At 42.5% G+C, this 14,895-nt stretch overlaps 1 protein-coding gene across 1 annotated transcript; it reads right to left on the reverse strand.

Annotated features, from left to right (window-relative positions):
- Positions 1–1,612: 1,612 nt before the first annotated feature.
- On the reverse strand, positions 1,613–10,394 carry LOC121566685. Its single transcript, XM_045218144.1, has 15 exons — positions 10,224–10,394; positions 9,552–9,742; positions 9,050–9,154; positions 8,377–8,515; positions 7,913–8,055; positions 7,452–7,511; positions 6,532–6,684; positions 6,378–6,415; positions 6,152–6,181; positions 5,360–5,594; positions 3,653–3,832; positions 3,396–3,569; positions 3,045–3,144; positions 2,365–2,614; positions 1,613–2,181 (listed from the first exon to the last, which is right to left on the reverse strand). Exons 1-15 carry the CDS (start codon positions 10,224–10,226, stop codon positions 2,099–2,101), a joined length of 1,884 nt encoding a protein of 627 aa, XP_045074079.1. The 5' UTR covers positions 10,227–10,394; the 3' UTR covers positions 1,613–2,098.
- Between the last annotated feature and the right edge of the window lie 4,501 nt (positions 10,395–14,895).

Genomic DNA, 14,895 nt, shown 5'->3' on the forward strand with positions numbered 1-14,895 from the left:
TAAACCACCTTGTGCCCTGTCGTATCTAGACACAGAGGGATACAGCACACCCACATAAATACACCAATACAGGCATAGGTATTATTATAGTGTTCAACGACTTCATAAGCACTACAAATAATATTTATGAACCAGAATATAGGTGCTTCACAAATCATTTATAACCAAAGTCATACTATAAAAGGTGCTTACTTCTGGTGCTTTTCCAAATGGTAAATTACATGTTCTTATGAATGACTTCTGAAGAATCTAGTAGTCAGTCAGAGGGTTTATGTTTCATGGGTATAAAATGTTTGAATTAAGTGAAATCCATGAAGAGTATCACTATTTTAGAGGTAGTAGAAGACCAATATGCCTTTTTTGTGACCAATTGCGTACCAAACCTGGTTTGTCCTTGCACCTTAAGACTGTGATAGACAGATGAACTAAAGCCCCAGCAGGAGTCGTCTTAGTGCTTACATAAGCACGATCTATGTTTGTAGTAAAAGTGGAGCGGGAGTAGTATCAATAATACTGATTAGTTAAGGCTGGGTTACTGTAAAGATGTGACAACTGTTGATGTAAAAAGGGCTTTATAAATACATTTGATTGATCGAATTTGATTGGTTCAATGTTGAAGATTTCACTGTGAGTTATTAGAGAGGTTGCTATAACAAGAAAAACAATGTTGAAAACCTTTCAATTTCACTTATCAGTGGAGGAACCTCTTGTAAATATGTGTCAACAGCAGTTAAAAAATATATAAAATCGAGTATAATTTGCTAATTGCAGGATCATTTTTGGAGCTAAGTTTGGGGCAACTTTATATATTTTTTGTTCAGGTAACACTTGGACCGAAATATTGAGTAAACAAAAAAGATTGTCTGGTAAGATTGTCAAACATTTACCTGCCGACAGTATTTAGCAACTCTAAACAGTGTCGGCAGTCACTGTTTTGTGATCACACAGCAAAGACCTTGGAAGTCGTCACCCACTCAGCCTTTTAAAATACTCCAAACCAGAAGGTGGCAGTAGCGTTGTTTGACAATGCATATCCGTGCGTCTTGTTTATGGTCTAGATTACAAGATATCTGTGTTTATGTTGCTACTAGCCAGATGGCCGCAGCTAGAGAACTACCTAGCAAGGTGACGAAGAAACAATTTTATTCACTCTCCATAATCCCACAGTGCCAGCCCATAGCCAAATGTTTAGCTAGCTAGCTAATGTTAGCATATTCACTAGCTAGCTAAGGAAACTGCACAACTCGGCAACTAACACAGGCAGCTATTTCATGGAAACTAGCAAATCCATTGTGATTTACATACAATGTCAATACTAGCGGTTAATACTAGTGGTTAGCTAGCTTGGAGGAATAATTTAGTATTGTGTCTGTGCACTTAGCTAGTTACTATCACATAGTTTACATTGCATATGAAGTGTGACTGGCTCATCGGCGGATGTGCGGAGACATGCCCTCTTATTTCATTTTTTTGTTGTTGGCTCCCAGGGGGTTCGTGCTCTCTGATTGAGTTACCGCAAAGTCCAAAATTGTCTATATCATGAAAACAAACATTTGCTTTATGGTCTTAATTTAAGGTTATGGTTAGGAACAAGGTTAGCAGTGTGGTTAAGGTTAGGTTTAAAATCACATTATAAGAAGATCAATTGTGGTTTATGACTTTGTGGCTGTGGTAACTAGTGACGACCCCTCAGATTGGCTCAAAATCAAGTTGTTGGCCACTGACGACTAGAACCGGTAGGCTCGTCGCTACAAGGTTGGCACGCAGCAGGTACCGCTTTTGTTCAAGCAAGAGAAGGAACGGCCTCCCACTGTGATAAGTACCTATCAGCAGTGAGATTCTCAGTGTTTCATGCTTTACATGCACAAATTTCATACTAATGTCCTCTGGGGAAATGTAGAAACCATCATGGGGAGTATACTGTACAAAAATAAGTATCTTGAAAAATATTCAAAAGGCCCATTCAAAGTAAGCAGTGTGTCATATCACTAATTCCATTGGCTTCTTGTGATGTGTGCTTTAAATGATGTCAATTAGTATGCAGAAATCCACATGAGAGCTACAATTTAACATCATAGGTATTCTAAGCCTTGTTTCTTCAGTGATGAAGTAGGCCTTGAAGAAAGACATGAACGACAGCCAAGACCACGCCCACTGCCATGGTTGAGTCCTCAGCTGGAGCTAGAGTAGGGGAAAGTGGAGGAGAGAATCCAATTGAGGGTAAATATCACTGGATAGTTATACTTTATTGGTGAGCGCTGGTCGTCTTTTCCATATCGGTTGGGTTAATGCTGGGCTACAGCCCCCAAAGATAAATTTAAGCTACGGGACTGAGTAAGAGCTGAGCATGTCTACAAGTCCTACCATTTGAGGCTGTGGTAGTTGGTGCTGCTGTGGTACTAGTGGCGGTGGGGATGGTAGTTGTGAACACAGTGGTGGTTGCCAGTGCAGCGGTGGTGGGTACGAGTCTAACGGGGCCGGAGCGGACGCTATAGCTCCTGGTCAGCATGTTGTCAACCGTTACCTGGTTGCTGCTGTCCCTGTCACACTGATCAGGACACTTCTGAGAGGGCCTCGTGGTGACACAGAGATACACTGTACACTCCACGTACATCTGCAGAGGACAAGAGACACAATCAACTACACATACAACACTTGTACTACTGATTGTTACAATATTGTGATCATATAGGCTAATGTCATTAGAGAGAGTCAGACCCAAGACCAAAAAAATCTCGGAGAAACATATTGTGAGAATTTGAAATAAGCATGATACAGATGGACATATACTGTTATTCAAACAGAGCTGAAAGGGACAAACACATAGTGACAGACTGACACATTGATTGAAGTGGATAAATCAGTAATAACAATAATAAAACATGTTGTAAATAAACAGTATGGGATATAGGCGCTAGTTAGTCTATTTTAGTCGCTGGGCTTTTGCTCAACTGGATAATCATGTGGCCGTTCCGGATGTCTGAGAGATCAACGGGAGCACCCTCCATATCCCTGAAGAGAGGTACATGGACAGAAATACACACCGTGGTTCCTTTAGTGTTGATAGTGCTCAGGTCGATTCGGTACACCCTGGCAGTGGAGGTTGAGGTCAGAATCTCCAGGGTTCCATTTCCAGCCGTACACCTGAGAAAGAAGGAAGACATTTAATGTTTTTAATGTACGTGAGAGATTGGGTTCCAAAACAGCGGAAATCTCAGTAAACAATCAATTTCATAACAACGTGACAAATTGCTGCCACCTCAACTGAGTTAAAAGGACAGCTTTCCGTAGAGCTTGTAATAAAAACCCAAGTACCCCATTTGGGGTAAGAAAACAATCAAGATTGGGTAAACATTTCAGAAAACTATCCCTTTAAGCAGGCTTGGTTCCCTGGCCTGCACTGACCCTGTTCCAGGATATAGAAGCTGTCAGCCATGTCTTCTGTCTCGGACTCCATGCACTTGCCCACCATCAGCTCTGCCCTGTCCAGAGAGGTGTTGGAGAACACATGCAGGTCCAGTGTGTCCAGCCTGCTCGCGGTGCGGACCGGACGTCTCTCGGCGGACACGCTGGGAGGGAGGGAGGAGGTGTCGGAACATGGGGAATGGTGCTTTTAGCCATGGGCCCCTCCCCAGGCCGGTAGAACTCCAACCAGAACTTGACGATGCCGAAGGTCTCCTGCTCCGACGGCATGTTGATGGCGACCGCGGGCCCTTGGCCTCGACCCCCGGGAAACGGCAGGCGAGCGGCATAATCAAGGTGGGCAGCCGACTGATGACGGTGGATGCGCACGCCGCAGGGTGTTGGTGTACACCATCTCTGAACCAGAGTGCTGTGGAGAAAAGGGACGGGATCATGTGTGAATATTCTGGTTCATTCACACATCACAGCAGACAGTCTGTTCAACCTGCTTTATGGACGGAGCAGTGGCGTGCATTCATGTATGCCAAGGGAAGCCAGGCTTCCTAATAAAATTAACCAAGAAAAAAAAAGAAAACAACATATAAAATAATGTATCTTTCATCTCTCTGTGTTTCATCATTTTCCTTCAATTCGCAAGAGGCTGAATGTACTGTATCTCACCAGTGAAAGCAGCCGCGCGAGTGAAACAGCACCTATCTGACTCTGTATGTGCAGCCAATCTACCTGATGCTGTCTGGTCAAAAAGAGTGTGACATTGTTGCCGCCCGTAGCATTAAACACAAGGGAAGCCAGCGAGCATTTGGCCTCCCTTGATTAAAAAAAGGTATAAAATAATAGCCAATCAGTGTTGAGCTAAACTGAGTGAGCTCAAAACTGTGAATGGTCCTGGCATACCAAAACAAAGTGTCAAGAGAAGCCAGTTTGGATTCACACCAATCACATCACATCGAGAGCAAAACATTATTGGCAGAAAAAACTTGATTTGTTGCATCTCGTTGTGTTGTTGTCTGCCGGTGGCTAGCTAGCAGGCTAAAATTGGCCCTTTCTTAGCCATGGATGGAGATAGGGATTTCATTAATTAGTTAATTCTCCTTACTGGCCAATGATTATAACGGCGATTTTGATCCAACCATAAATTCATACATTGTGCCCCTGGCCTGAGAGGATGGATGTTCAATATGTAGCTAGATGTAGTAGGCTAATATTAACTAGCTTGCTCATTATTACCCATGAAAGTTAGGCTAGCGAGCAAGCATTTTAGCCAGGTAGCCTAGGACAACAAAACTAAAAGTATGTACTGTATGACAGAGTCATAGACCGTTTCGTCAACATGAGAGGAGGATGGCATTGGCATTTCTCAACATGTCAACATGTTTTTCCTACTTGCAAGAATACACACACACACACACACGCAGAGAAAGCAGAACCATGGACAGCCACATCATATTTAGCTTACGTTGATTGGACTAAATTGTTTTTGGTATCTTTTAGTTGTCACTGTATTAGACTAAGCATAGGTAATGTTGAAATGTTGAAGTTGAAATGGTGCTGGAATAGTGGAGGCAGCTACTATTTTGTTTGTGACTTGCGGTAACTCTCAGTGGTTCTAAATCAATAGTTGTTTAGTAGTCAGAAAATGTCGGAAACATTAACTTGCTTGACCATGCTGTAGGTCATTGTACCTGTTTGTTACATGCAATATGCTTTGTGGACTTCACCGGACAGAGGTTGCTCTCCGGTTTTGTGATGAAACAAAAGTGTGGTTGAATTTATTCTGCCACTGTGTCTTCTTATTGTCTCGGCCTTGGGCCTATACAGCATATCATGGCCTCAAGGCATATGAACTAACAGGTTATAGAGCGAACAACGCAATTATCACAACACATAGGTTGTAATATGGCTTTATTTCTGGCTTGGCGTCCCCAGTTTTTTTTACTCAGGCACCACTACTGGGAAGGAGCCAATGTAAGTTTTGCATTTGATACAGTGGGCAGAGTCTCGTACCACTCTCTTAGTGCCGCAGCCAGTCAGAGAGATGCGGGCCATCACATGGGTGGAGTTGGAGGTGACACTACAGGAAGGGTGGTTGAGCTGGAGCTCTGACACAATCAGGTTCTTCAGGGTGGAAATGGGGAGAACCAGATTCATCTCAGTCTTCCCACATGTCAGCTCTGGGAGGAGAGAAATAATACAAATAATAGGTGGGACTTCTAGCGCTATTCAAGGACCCAAAGTCGCTTTACAAATTGTATAAATGAAAAGAAAAACCAAACTACAGGAGTCCAAACTAAATATCAGACTAAACCAAAACATGAATAAAGAAGGGAAGAGTGTGATGTATCAGTGTATGGGGAGGGGAGGGATCTGGATACGAACCCAGTTTAGGGTAAGGGGTGGGTTGGGGTTAGGATACGAACCCGGTTTAGGGTAAGGGGCCGGATTGGGGTTAGGATACGAACCCAGTTTAGGGTAAGGGTTTGGGTTATGGTGAAGAGAGAAGGGTCTTTTTAGTGTATTTCTTTGCTTGTATGTGTGTGTCTTTTCCAAAGAGACTGATACATCAAGAACAAGATAGATAGATAGATAGATAGACAGACAGACAGACAGACAGACAGACAGACAGACAGACAGACAGACAGACAGACAGTCAGTCAGTCAGTCAGTCAGTCAGTCAGTCAGTCAGTCAGTCAGTAGTGGATATCAACTACATACACAGTGTGTTATATACCTGTTCCAGTGGGAATGGTCTCCATCTGTCCTGGAAAAGACAAATAGAGACTTCCAACATTTTATGAACATGTTTTGAAAATATTGCACTTATGCTGTACCTCACCCCGCTTTCACCACTGTAAACAACTAAGAAACGACCCTTTCATCATGCTTACTCTTGGACACACACACACACACACACACACACACACAAAACAGAGTGGAAGAACTGTGATTGTTCTTACTTTGGTAAAGCCACACACATCTTGGTTCAGACTGCAAACTGTGAGGACAAGAGGTTGTATACATCAGACAGGTTGGTTCTAACAGATGCTAAAACATTGGTTGTTGACGAAATGTCAACCTAACATTTATTGTTCTCCTTCACCGAAAAGTTACCTGTTGGTGTTGGCCATGAAACAAAGTGGCAAAAGAGGAGGCAGGTTATTGGGGCCCCGGATCCATGTGAGATTCATGGTGGCCAGGGAACCCTTGGTTTCCAGCGCTGTCCTGAAGAGGCCAGGGGGACCAACCACCACTATCTCTGACACACTGAAGAAGAGAGATACCACAAACCCAGTCAAAACAGTAGAAAGATGCACAGAAACGGACTAACTTCTCCAATAGAAATCCATGATGAAAGTTTGGAAAACAACCCGTTTGTAACTTTTACACACAACTGAGAGCGAGAGAGAGAGATAGTTGAGAGAAACATGACACAAAAGGAGGGAAACTCAGTATAACACACCTCTAGGTTGAGTAGTATAACACACCTCTAGGTTGAGTAGTATAACACACCTCTAGGTTGAGTAGTATAACACACCTCTAGGTTGAGTAGTATAACACACCTCTAGGTTGAGTAGTATAACACACCTCTAGGTTGAGTAGTATAACACACCTCTAGGTTGAGTAGTATAACACACCTCTAGGTTGAGTAGTATAACACACCTCTAGGTTGAGTAGTATAACACACCTCTAGGTTGAGTAGTATAACACACCTCTAGGTTGAGTAGTATAACACACCTCTAGGTTGAGTAGTATAACATACCTCTCTAGGTTGAGTAGTATAACACACCTCTCTAGGTTGAGTAGTATAACACACCTCTAGGTTGAGTAGTATAACACACCTCTAGGTTGAGTAGTATAACACACCTCTAGGTTGAGTAGTATAACACACCTCTAGGTTGAGTAGTATAACACACCTCTAGGTTGAGGACCAAGTTTGGAAAACCCTGCTATAACACACCTCTCTAGGTCAGAACGAAAGGTGACAGACACGTTGATCTGCTCGTAGGGCAGAACGGAGATGGTGGCTCCACCTGTTGGTGTTAGTCCTGTGGTGACCATCTCGGAAATGCAGCTTGAGGACGCCTCCTCCACTGAAACCAAGAACAAGACAAAAGTTAAGGTTCTTTAGTTTTAAACCACTTTCTTTTTAACCTGGCTTCAGGTATCATATATAACCAATATAATTCAAGTCTTTCTGTTGCTCCTTTTCAAGAACTTTGGATGTATCTCAATATAAAATGTTGTTACTGGTACATAAATATGGGAAACTCATCCATTACTACTGTGTTGAAATGTTAATTTTCAAGAGCGCTTGATAAATCAATCCCAAGGTGCCTCACATCAAGACTGAATAACACAGCTACATCATACAGTCCAGTATGTATAGTTATTGAGAACAGACCAGCAGAATATACCTGATTCACTTTTCCCTAAAACAGGCCCATCAATAAAGAGGAGACAGCGTGAAATGGTTTGTGTGTGTCAGTCTCACCTGTAAGGGACAGGTGCAGTGGGATGGAACTGAGTGCTTTGGGTTTGGCGGTTTGGGTTTGACTTGGAAAAGTCCTCCACCATCAGCTGCACAGAGTATTGGCCAGCGGATGATTTACCATTGTACAACAGCGTACACGACTCCTATGAAATAGCAATTAAAACAAATGTATTACAATTTATTTGAAAACAAATTTTCTTTGTTTCCCACAGAGCGCATGCCTGAAGACGAAAGCCTAACTCTCAAACCAAACAAGTCCAACAAATAACTCTCAATTGGTTTAACCTTCCCGCACAATTAGATGGTGCATGATGCATCCATAATGGCCAATTAATAATATTTGTTATTTCTCTGTATAAGAAACAAAAATGTATCTTTCTTGCACCTTTTCTTGGAGGTTTGGGGGCATCTTACAGTCACTGCTGCGTGGACTAAAATATAGACACAAATAAGTTAAGACCCACCTCCTCCATCTTCAGAAAATTGTGCTGGGGGCAGTCAAGGCATTCTCCAAGGTCAGCCCGGGCAAAGCGACAGCGCACCGTGTCCCCATCCAGGTCCTTCACCGTCAGTGGGAAGTGATGTGGGCAGTTCACGCGAGCCCTGACACAAGAATACACATTCAGTTAACAATCATATGCAACTTAAAGAGTTTTTTCTCCCCACTTTATTATATATATATATTCTCCTGCACCTTTTTTTGAGCCTATTGGTCAGGTGTGCGGCAGATCACCTCATTATCACAAGACTACACATATCTCACAAACAGTAAGTCAGGCGCTCAGGCAGTTTGAGGACTGGGACCCTGTTCTGAGAGACTTGAAGAGGCTATAGCGAAACTGAAGAGCTCGACAATGGGAAGAAATACGGAGGAGAAAGGAAAAGTATGGAAAGGGAGAACGGGGCTGAGGAAGGAAGGAAGGAAGGAAGGAAGGAGAAAACGAAAGAGGAGGAAAAGGGAGAGAAGGAGGAAGAGGAGAGAAAAGGGTGAAAACGTATCAGTCGTCATGACCAAATAAATAAACACTACATATCAGCAGTCAAAACCGTAAGAATGTGTAGACTAGAGTAAACAGAGGTGTAATGTTTGTATGCTCAGTACAAGACTCATGTCCAGGTTAGAGTGTGTTGAGTTACCTGAGAGGAGGAGGCAGGCTGCAGTAAGGTGGCTGGTTTAGTCTCAATGGGTTAGACTGGTTGGAGGGTCCAGCCCACAAGGACAGAAACACATTCACGTTGGACCTAATTCACAGTTACAGGGGAGTGAAATAAACATGTTTGTTTTTCACTTTTCCTGAGTTGGTATGGCATAACCTGCATAATGGTTGCTTTATAACATGGAGACAACATAATGCATATGATATAAAGTAAGAATGATCAGTCATGGAACTGCATTATACAGTAATGTTCTGAATTGTGAGGACTGAGGAGGTCTAATGTTCAACTGCTTTAAAGCAAGTTTGTATGACATTTTCACCATTATGAAACCAACTCATTAAACTTTACAGTCTTAAATGTTGCGGAAGCTAGCGCTGAACATGACCAGTCAGTGTGTATTGATTCTATAGATGTTCTACTAAAGCACATCAAATGGGCATGGTGTGATAATAAATGACAGGTCTCTCAGCAAATCACATACCCCACATTCACGTTGGCCTTGTAGTTGCTGGGAACGGTCCTCTGCCATTGGCGGACGCACCAGCCTGAGGCGGGCTTCTGTCCTGTGTAGGGTAACGGGGTGGTATGCACGACACAGTCTTCCCCTGTCTGACACACTCCGGAGAACGTAGGACAGGGAAGGGCCGAGATCACGGTGTAGTGGGCTCTCACCTGCCAAAGGTCAAAGGTGGCATGAGGTCAGGAGGTCATGTAATTAATTACATGGTAACAATGAGAAACTTGCTTTTAGGAATTCAGCACAATCATTGTAAGTCGCTTTCGTCTGCTAAATGGCACATTATATTATATTATACCTGTTGTTGGTGCCTAAACCACAATGTAACTATTGGCTATTTACCATTTTATCAAGTAAATTGAAACAAACAAAAACAAAGAAAACAACAACAGATAAATAGCAGAGACTGTAAAATACCAGCGTAGTAAGTAACCTTGAGGGGCTGTGTATTGACAGCTGAGAGGTACAGCAAGAACCAATAAACATGGATTGTAATTCATTTGAATGCTGCTCACATGTGCATCGTAACATAGAAAGCCTATCATTATCGATCGCATATTTTAGGTCAATCCTGAAATTCCTAACGCACGTTGTTAAAAGCTGACACCATTGGTCATTGACAATGTGTAACCTCACCATATTTCCTCCACCTCTTCTCTAGAGGGACAACATTGACCACTGCACCCAGGGAGGTGGCCTCACAGACAGGGTAGGGCAGGAGCAGGCCTAGGGCCACAACCAGGAGCCCCAGAAAAACTTGGATCCACATCAGAGCTTTTCACACAGGGACGTGTGTCGAAGGAAGCTTGGACCTCTGGAGACAGAAATGGAGGCCATCAGAGGGACATCACAAACATGAAACACAGACAAACACACTCACTCTTATTTTACAAAGCAGGATCAATATTGAGACAATGACCAAACATTCGTAAATGTGCTAGTAGTAACACAACTTAAATTATTGCATTCTTAGTAAAAGTCAACAGGACATCAACACATCAAGGTTAGAATGTTATGAATGTGGACATCCCTGTTGTTCTTGCACAATGTCCCTTTCTCTTCCAAAGTTCCAACACACATGGTTCTGGAGACTTCTCTGTCAATAACAGCTAGTTTTCAGATTTCCCCTCCCCACTCAGACCACTCCCAGACAGTCCTAGCAAAGTTCTTGCTTGAGAAATATTATTCTGGTAAAAAGCATCTTCAATGCCCTTGCTGATGGAAGGAGGTTTTCACTCATAATCTCACGATACATGGCCCCATTCATTCTTTCCTTTACACGGATCAGTCGTCCTGGTCACTTTGCAGAAAAACAGCCCCAAAGCATGATGTTTCCACCCCCATGCTTCACAGTAGGTATGGTGTTCTTTGGATGCAACTCAGCATTCTTTGTCCTCCAAACACTTTTTGGTTTCATCTGACCATATGACATTCTCCCAATCCTCTTCTGGATCATCCAAATGCTGCTAGAGTGCATTTGGATGGCCTGGACATGTACTGGCTTAAGCAGGGGACACATCTGGCACTGCAGGATTTGAGTCCCTGGAGGGCGTAGTGTGTTACTGATGGTAGGCTTTGTTACTTTGGTCCCAGCTCTCTGCAGGTCATTCACTAGGTCCCCCGTGTGGTTCTGGGATTTTTGCTCACCGTTCTTGTGATCATTTCTGACCCCACAGGGTGAGATCTTGGGTGGAGCCCCAGATCGAGGGAGATTATCAGTGGTCTTGTATGTCTTCCATTTCCTAATAATTGCTTCCACAGTTGATTTCTTCAAACCAAGCTGCTTACCTATTGCAGATTCAGTCTTCCCAGCCTGGTGCAGGTCTACAATTTTGTTTCTGGTGTCCTTTGACAGCTCTTTGGTCTTGGCCATAGTGGAGTTTGGAGTGTGACTGTTTGAGGTTGTGGACAGGTGTCTTTTATACTGATAACAAGTTCAAACAGGTGCCATTAATACAGGTAACGAGTGGAGGACAGAGGAGCCTCTTAAAGAAGAAGTTACAGGTCTGTGAGAGCCAGAAATCTTGCTTGTTTGTAGGTGACCAAATGCTTATTTTCCACCATAATTTGCAAATAAATTCATAAAAATCCTACAATGTGATTTTCTGGATTTTTTTTTCTCAACTTGTCTGTCATAGTTGACGTGTACCTATGATGAAAATTACAGGCCCCTCTCATCTTTTTAAGTGGGAGAACTTGCACAATTGGTGGCTGACTAAATACTTTTTCCCCCACTGTACAGTGAGGGAAAAAAAGTATTTGATCCCCTGCTGATGTTGTACATTTGCCCACTGACAAAGACATGATCAGCCTATAATTTTAATGGTAGGTTTATTTTAACAGTGAGAGACAGAATAACAACAAAAAAATCCAGAAAAACGCATGTCAAAAATGTTATCAATTGATTTGCATTGTAATGAGGGAAATAAGTATTTGACCCCTCTGCAAAACATGACTTAGTACTTGGTGGCAAAACCCTTGTTGGCAATCACAGAGGTCAGACGTTTCTTGTAGTTGGCCACCAGGTTTGCACACATCTCAGGAGGGATTTTGTTCCACTCCTCTTTGCAGATCTTCTCCAAGTCATTAAGGTTTCGAGGCTGACGTTTGGCAACTCGAACCTTCAACTCCCCTCCACAGATTTTCTATGGGATTAAGGTCTGGAGACTGGCTAGCCATTCTGGAAACTAACTGCAGCTCTTTGTTAAGTGTTGTAGTTATTTCAGTCGCTGTAGTAGCTGACATGTATAGTGTTGAGTCATCCGCATACATAGACACACTGTCTTTACTCAAAGCCAGTGGCATGTCGTTAGTAAAGATTGAAAAAGTAAGGGGCCTAGATAGCAGCCCTGGGGAATTCCTGATTCTACCTGGATTATGTTGGAGGGGCTTTCATTAAAGAACACCCTCTGTGTTCTGTTAGACAGGTAACTCTTTATCCACAATATAGTAGGGGGTATAAAGCCATAACACATACGTTTTTCCAGCAGCAGACTATGATCGATAATGTCAAAAGCCGCACTGAAGTCTAACAAAACAGCCCCCACAATATTTTTTTATCATCAATTTCTCTCAGCCAATCATCAGTCATTTGTGTAAGTGCTGTGCTTGTTGAATGTCCTTCCCTATAAGCGTGCTGAAAGTCTGTTGTCAATTTGGTTATTGTAAAATAGCATTGTATCTGGTCGAACACACGTTTTTCCTAAAGTTTACTAAGGGTTGGTAACAGGCTGATTGGTCGGCTATTTGAAGGAGGCCAGTAAAGGGGGCTTTACTATTCTTAGGTAGCAGAATGACTATTGCTTCCCTCCAGGACTGAGGGCACACACTTTCTAGTAGTCATATCTACCTCAATTACCTTGTACCCCTGCACATCGACTCAATACTTACCCCGTGTATATAGGCAAGTTATCATTACTCATTGTGTATTTATTCCTTGTGTTATTTTTCTATTATCTCTCTATTTTTCTCTCTGCATTGTTAGGAAGGTCCCATAAGCGTTTCACTTTTAGTCTACACCTGTTTATGAAGCATGTGACAAATACAATTTGATTTGATTGAAACGTAGTCTCAGGAGCATAAGGAAATACATGACCTGTTAGACGGCAGTTCAATGGGCTTGATGGTAAGTTGGTAAAGATACATTGAATTAGGGCGTCTCAGCAGGATCAATAGGTTAGCCAGCTAAATTGCTCACATATTCTGAAATAACTTTACATTTTTTTGTAAGATAAGCTTCCAATGGGCTTGGTCTAAAGGACTCAACAACCAAAAACACATATCTAAGTTCAGCATCATGAACCAGAAAATCAATAGTTATGTCTAGTTGTTTATCCAAGTCAGCTGGTTAACTCATTGAGCCTGCTTTGTAGTAGACCCCCCAGCTCTCCTACTCCAAGAGGCTTTGTGAATACAGGCCCAGGTGTGAAGATCTCTAGGACCAGGATTGACACTGGTTTAATGAAACTCTACTGCAGGGCTGGGGAACCCCGGTACTAGAGGGCTGCAGTGTGTGCAGGCTTTTGTTCCAGCACAACTCTAGCATACCTGCCCAGTGACCATGTACCTGACACAACCACCAGGGCCTGAACTATGTAAGCTGACCAGGGAAAACTCAGCGCCCCAACAATGACTGGAGAGAACATTGTGTAGTGCATGTTTACATCATGGTACTGTGGAAAACAAACTTTACTTCCTTTAATGGGGCAATCTGCAGTTGCTACATACTTAAGTTCATTATAGACAATACACATTGATTCTTTAAGAGTATCACGTAACTTATGCCTCATGAGCTTAGTTCAACTGTCTTACCCCATCAAAATATAAGCTTGTTTTACCCGTTTGTGTAAACAATTGTAATTAAACTGTATAGCTTTAAAACATGGTTAAAATTCTAGATGGTCAGTCCTAGCATTCATAGCTCTGTCTATGAATTTGAGAGTGGTTACATTTTTCCAGCCCCATGCCTCAGCTATTTACCAAATCAGTGGTGGCCATTTCGTTGTTTGAAATGCAGATTGCCCCTTTAAAACAACTAATGCACTACTTATACCATTGACACACCATCCCTTCTCTTTCCTAAACACCAGGACGTGTTTGAACATTTATGGAATCCAGAAGATGTTTTGACCATTGGTCTAATGCTGGTCTGTGCCAAGTACGAAGAGACTGACTGTCACAGGTTGCATTTACACCTGCAGCCCAATTCAGATCTTCTGCCATTTATTTTATACCTACTGCCCCATATCTGATGTGACATGGGTCACATAAAACTGAGTGTGGACAGTCAGAAAAACCATCAGATATGGAAAACAAATCACAATTGGGTTCTCAGGGTAGCGGTGTAAACAGCCATACAAGCTCAAATCCCATAACACCTTGTCACAGCCGAGAAGTATAGTAATGTTTATCAGGGAGAAGAAGCCCAACCTCATGAAGAAATTAATTTTACCTGTAATAAAACTATAGTCCTTTAGGAATCTTTGTCGCTTCCCGCCAATAACCAACTTAGTCAGTCAACCAAGGGTCTCTCGGTGTAGTCGGACAGCTGTCTGCAACAAGTTGAGTTGTCCTGTGTGGTTCGGTTGGAAAGCCTTTGAACCTCCTACATCTCCACTTTCATTTTCCCTAGTACACTGCTGGGAAAGCAATTAAAATTGTAGAATGATGCTAAACTGGCTGGACCAGTGCAACTGGCTAAGAGGAGAATAGTATGACTAATTACAATGAGTGACGTATTTTCAGCACAAACTGAAATTAAGCCAAGCATTTTGTAGTTTTTTATTATTATTACGGCTTAAGCTATTGG

The sequence above is a fragment of the Coregonus clupeaformis genome, unplaced genomic scaffold (genome assembly GCF_020615455.1).
Source record: "Coregonus clupeaformis isolate EN_2021a unplaced genomic scaffold, ASM2061545v1 scaf1401, whole genome shotgun sequence".
Classification (NCBI taxonomy): Eukaryota; Metazoa; Chordata; class Actinopteri; order Salmoniformes; family Salmonidae; genus Coregonus; species Coregonus clupeaformis.

Excerpts from the sequence above, each read along its gene's own strand:
- LOC121566685 (XM_045218144.1), bottom strand. Across the intron at positions 3,833-5,359 it reads TTCCCAGTAGTGGTGCCTGA|CACTCTGGTTCAGAGATGGT; the intron begins GTAAAAAAAACT and ends TTTTCTCCACAG. Across the intron at positions 3,570-3,652 it reads TTCGGCATCGTCAAGTTCTG|CGTGTCCGCCGAGAGACGTC; the intron begins GTTGGAGTTCTA and ends CCTCCCTCCCAG.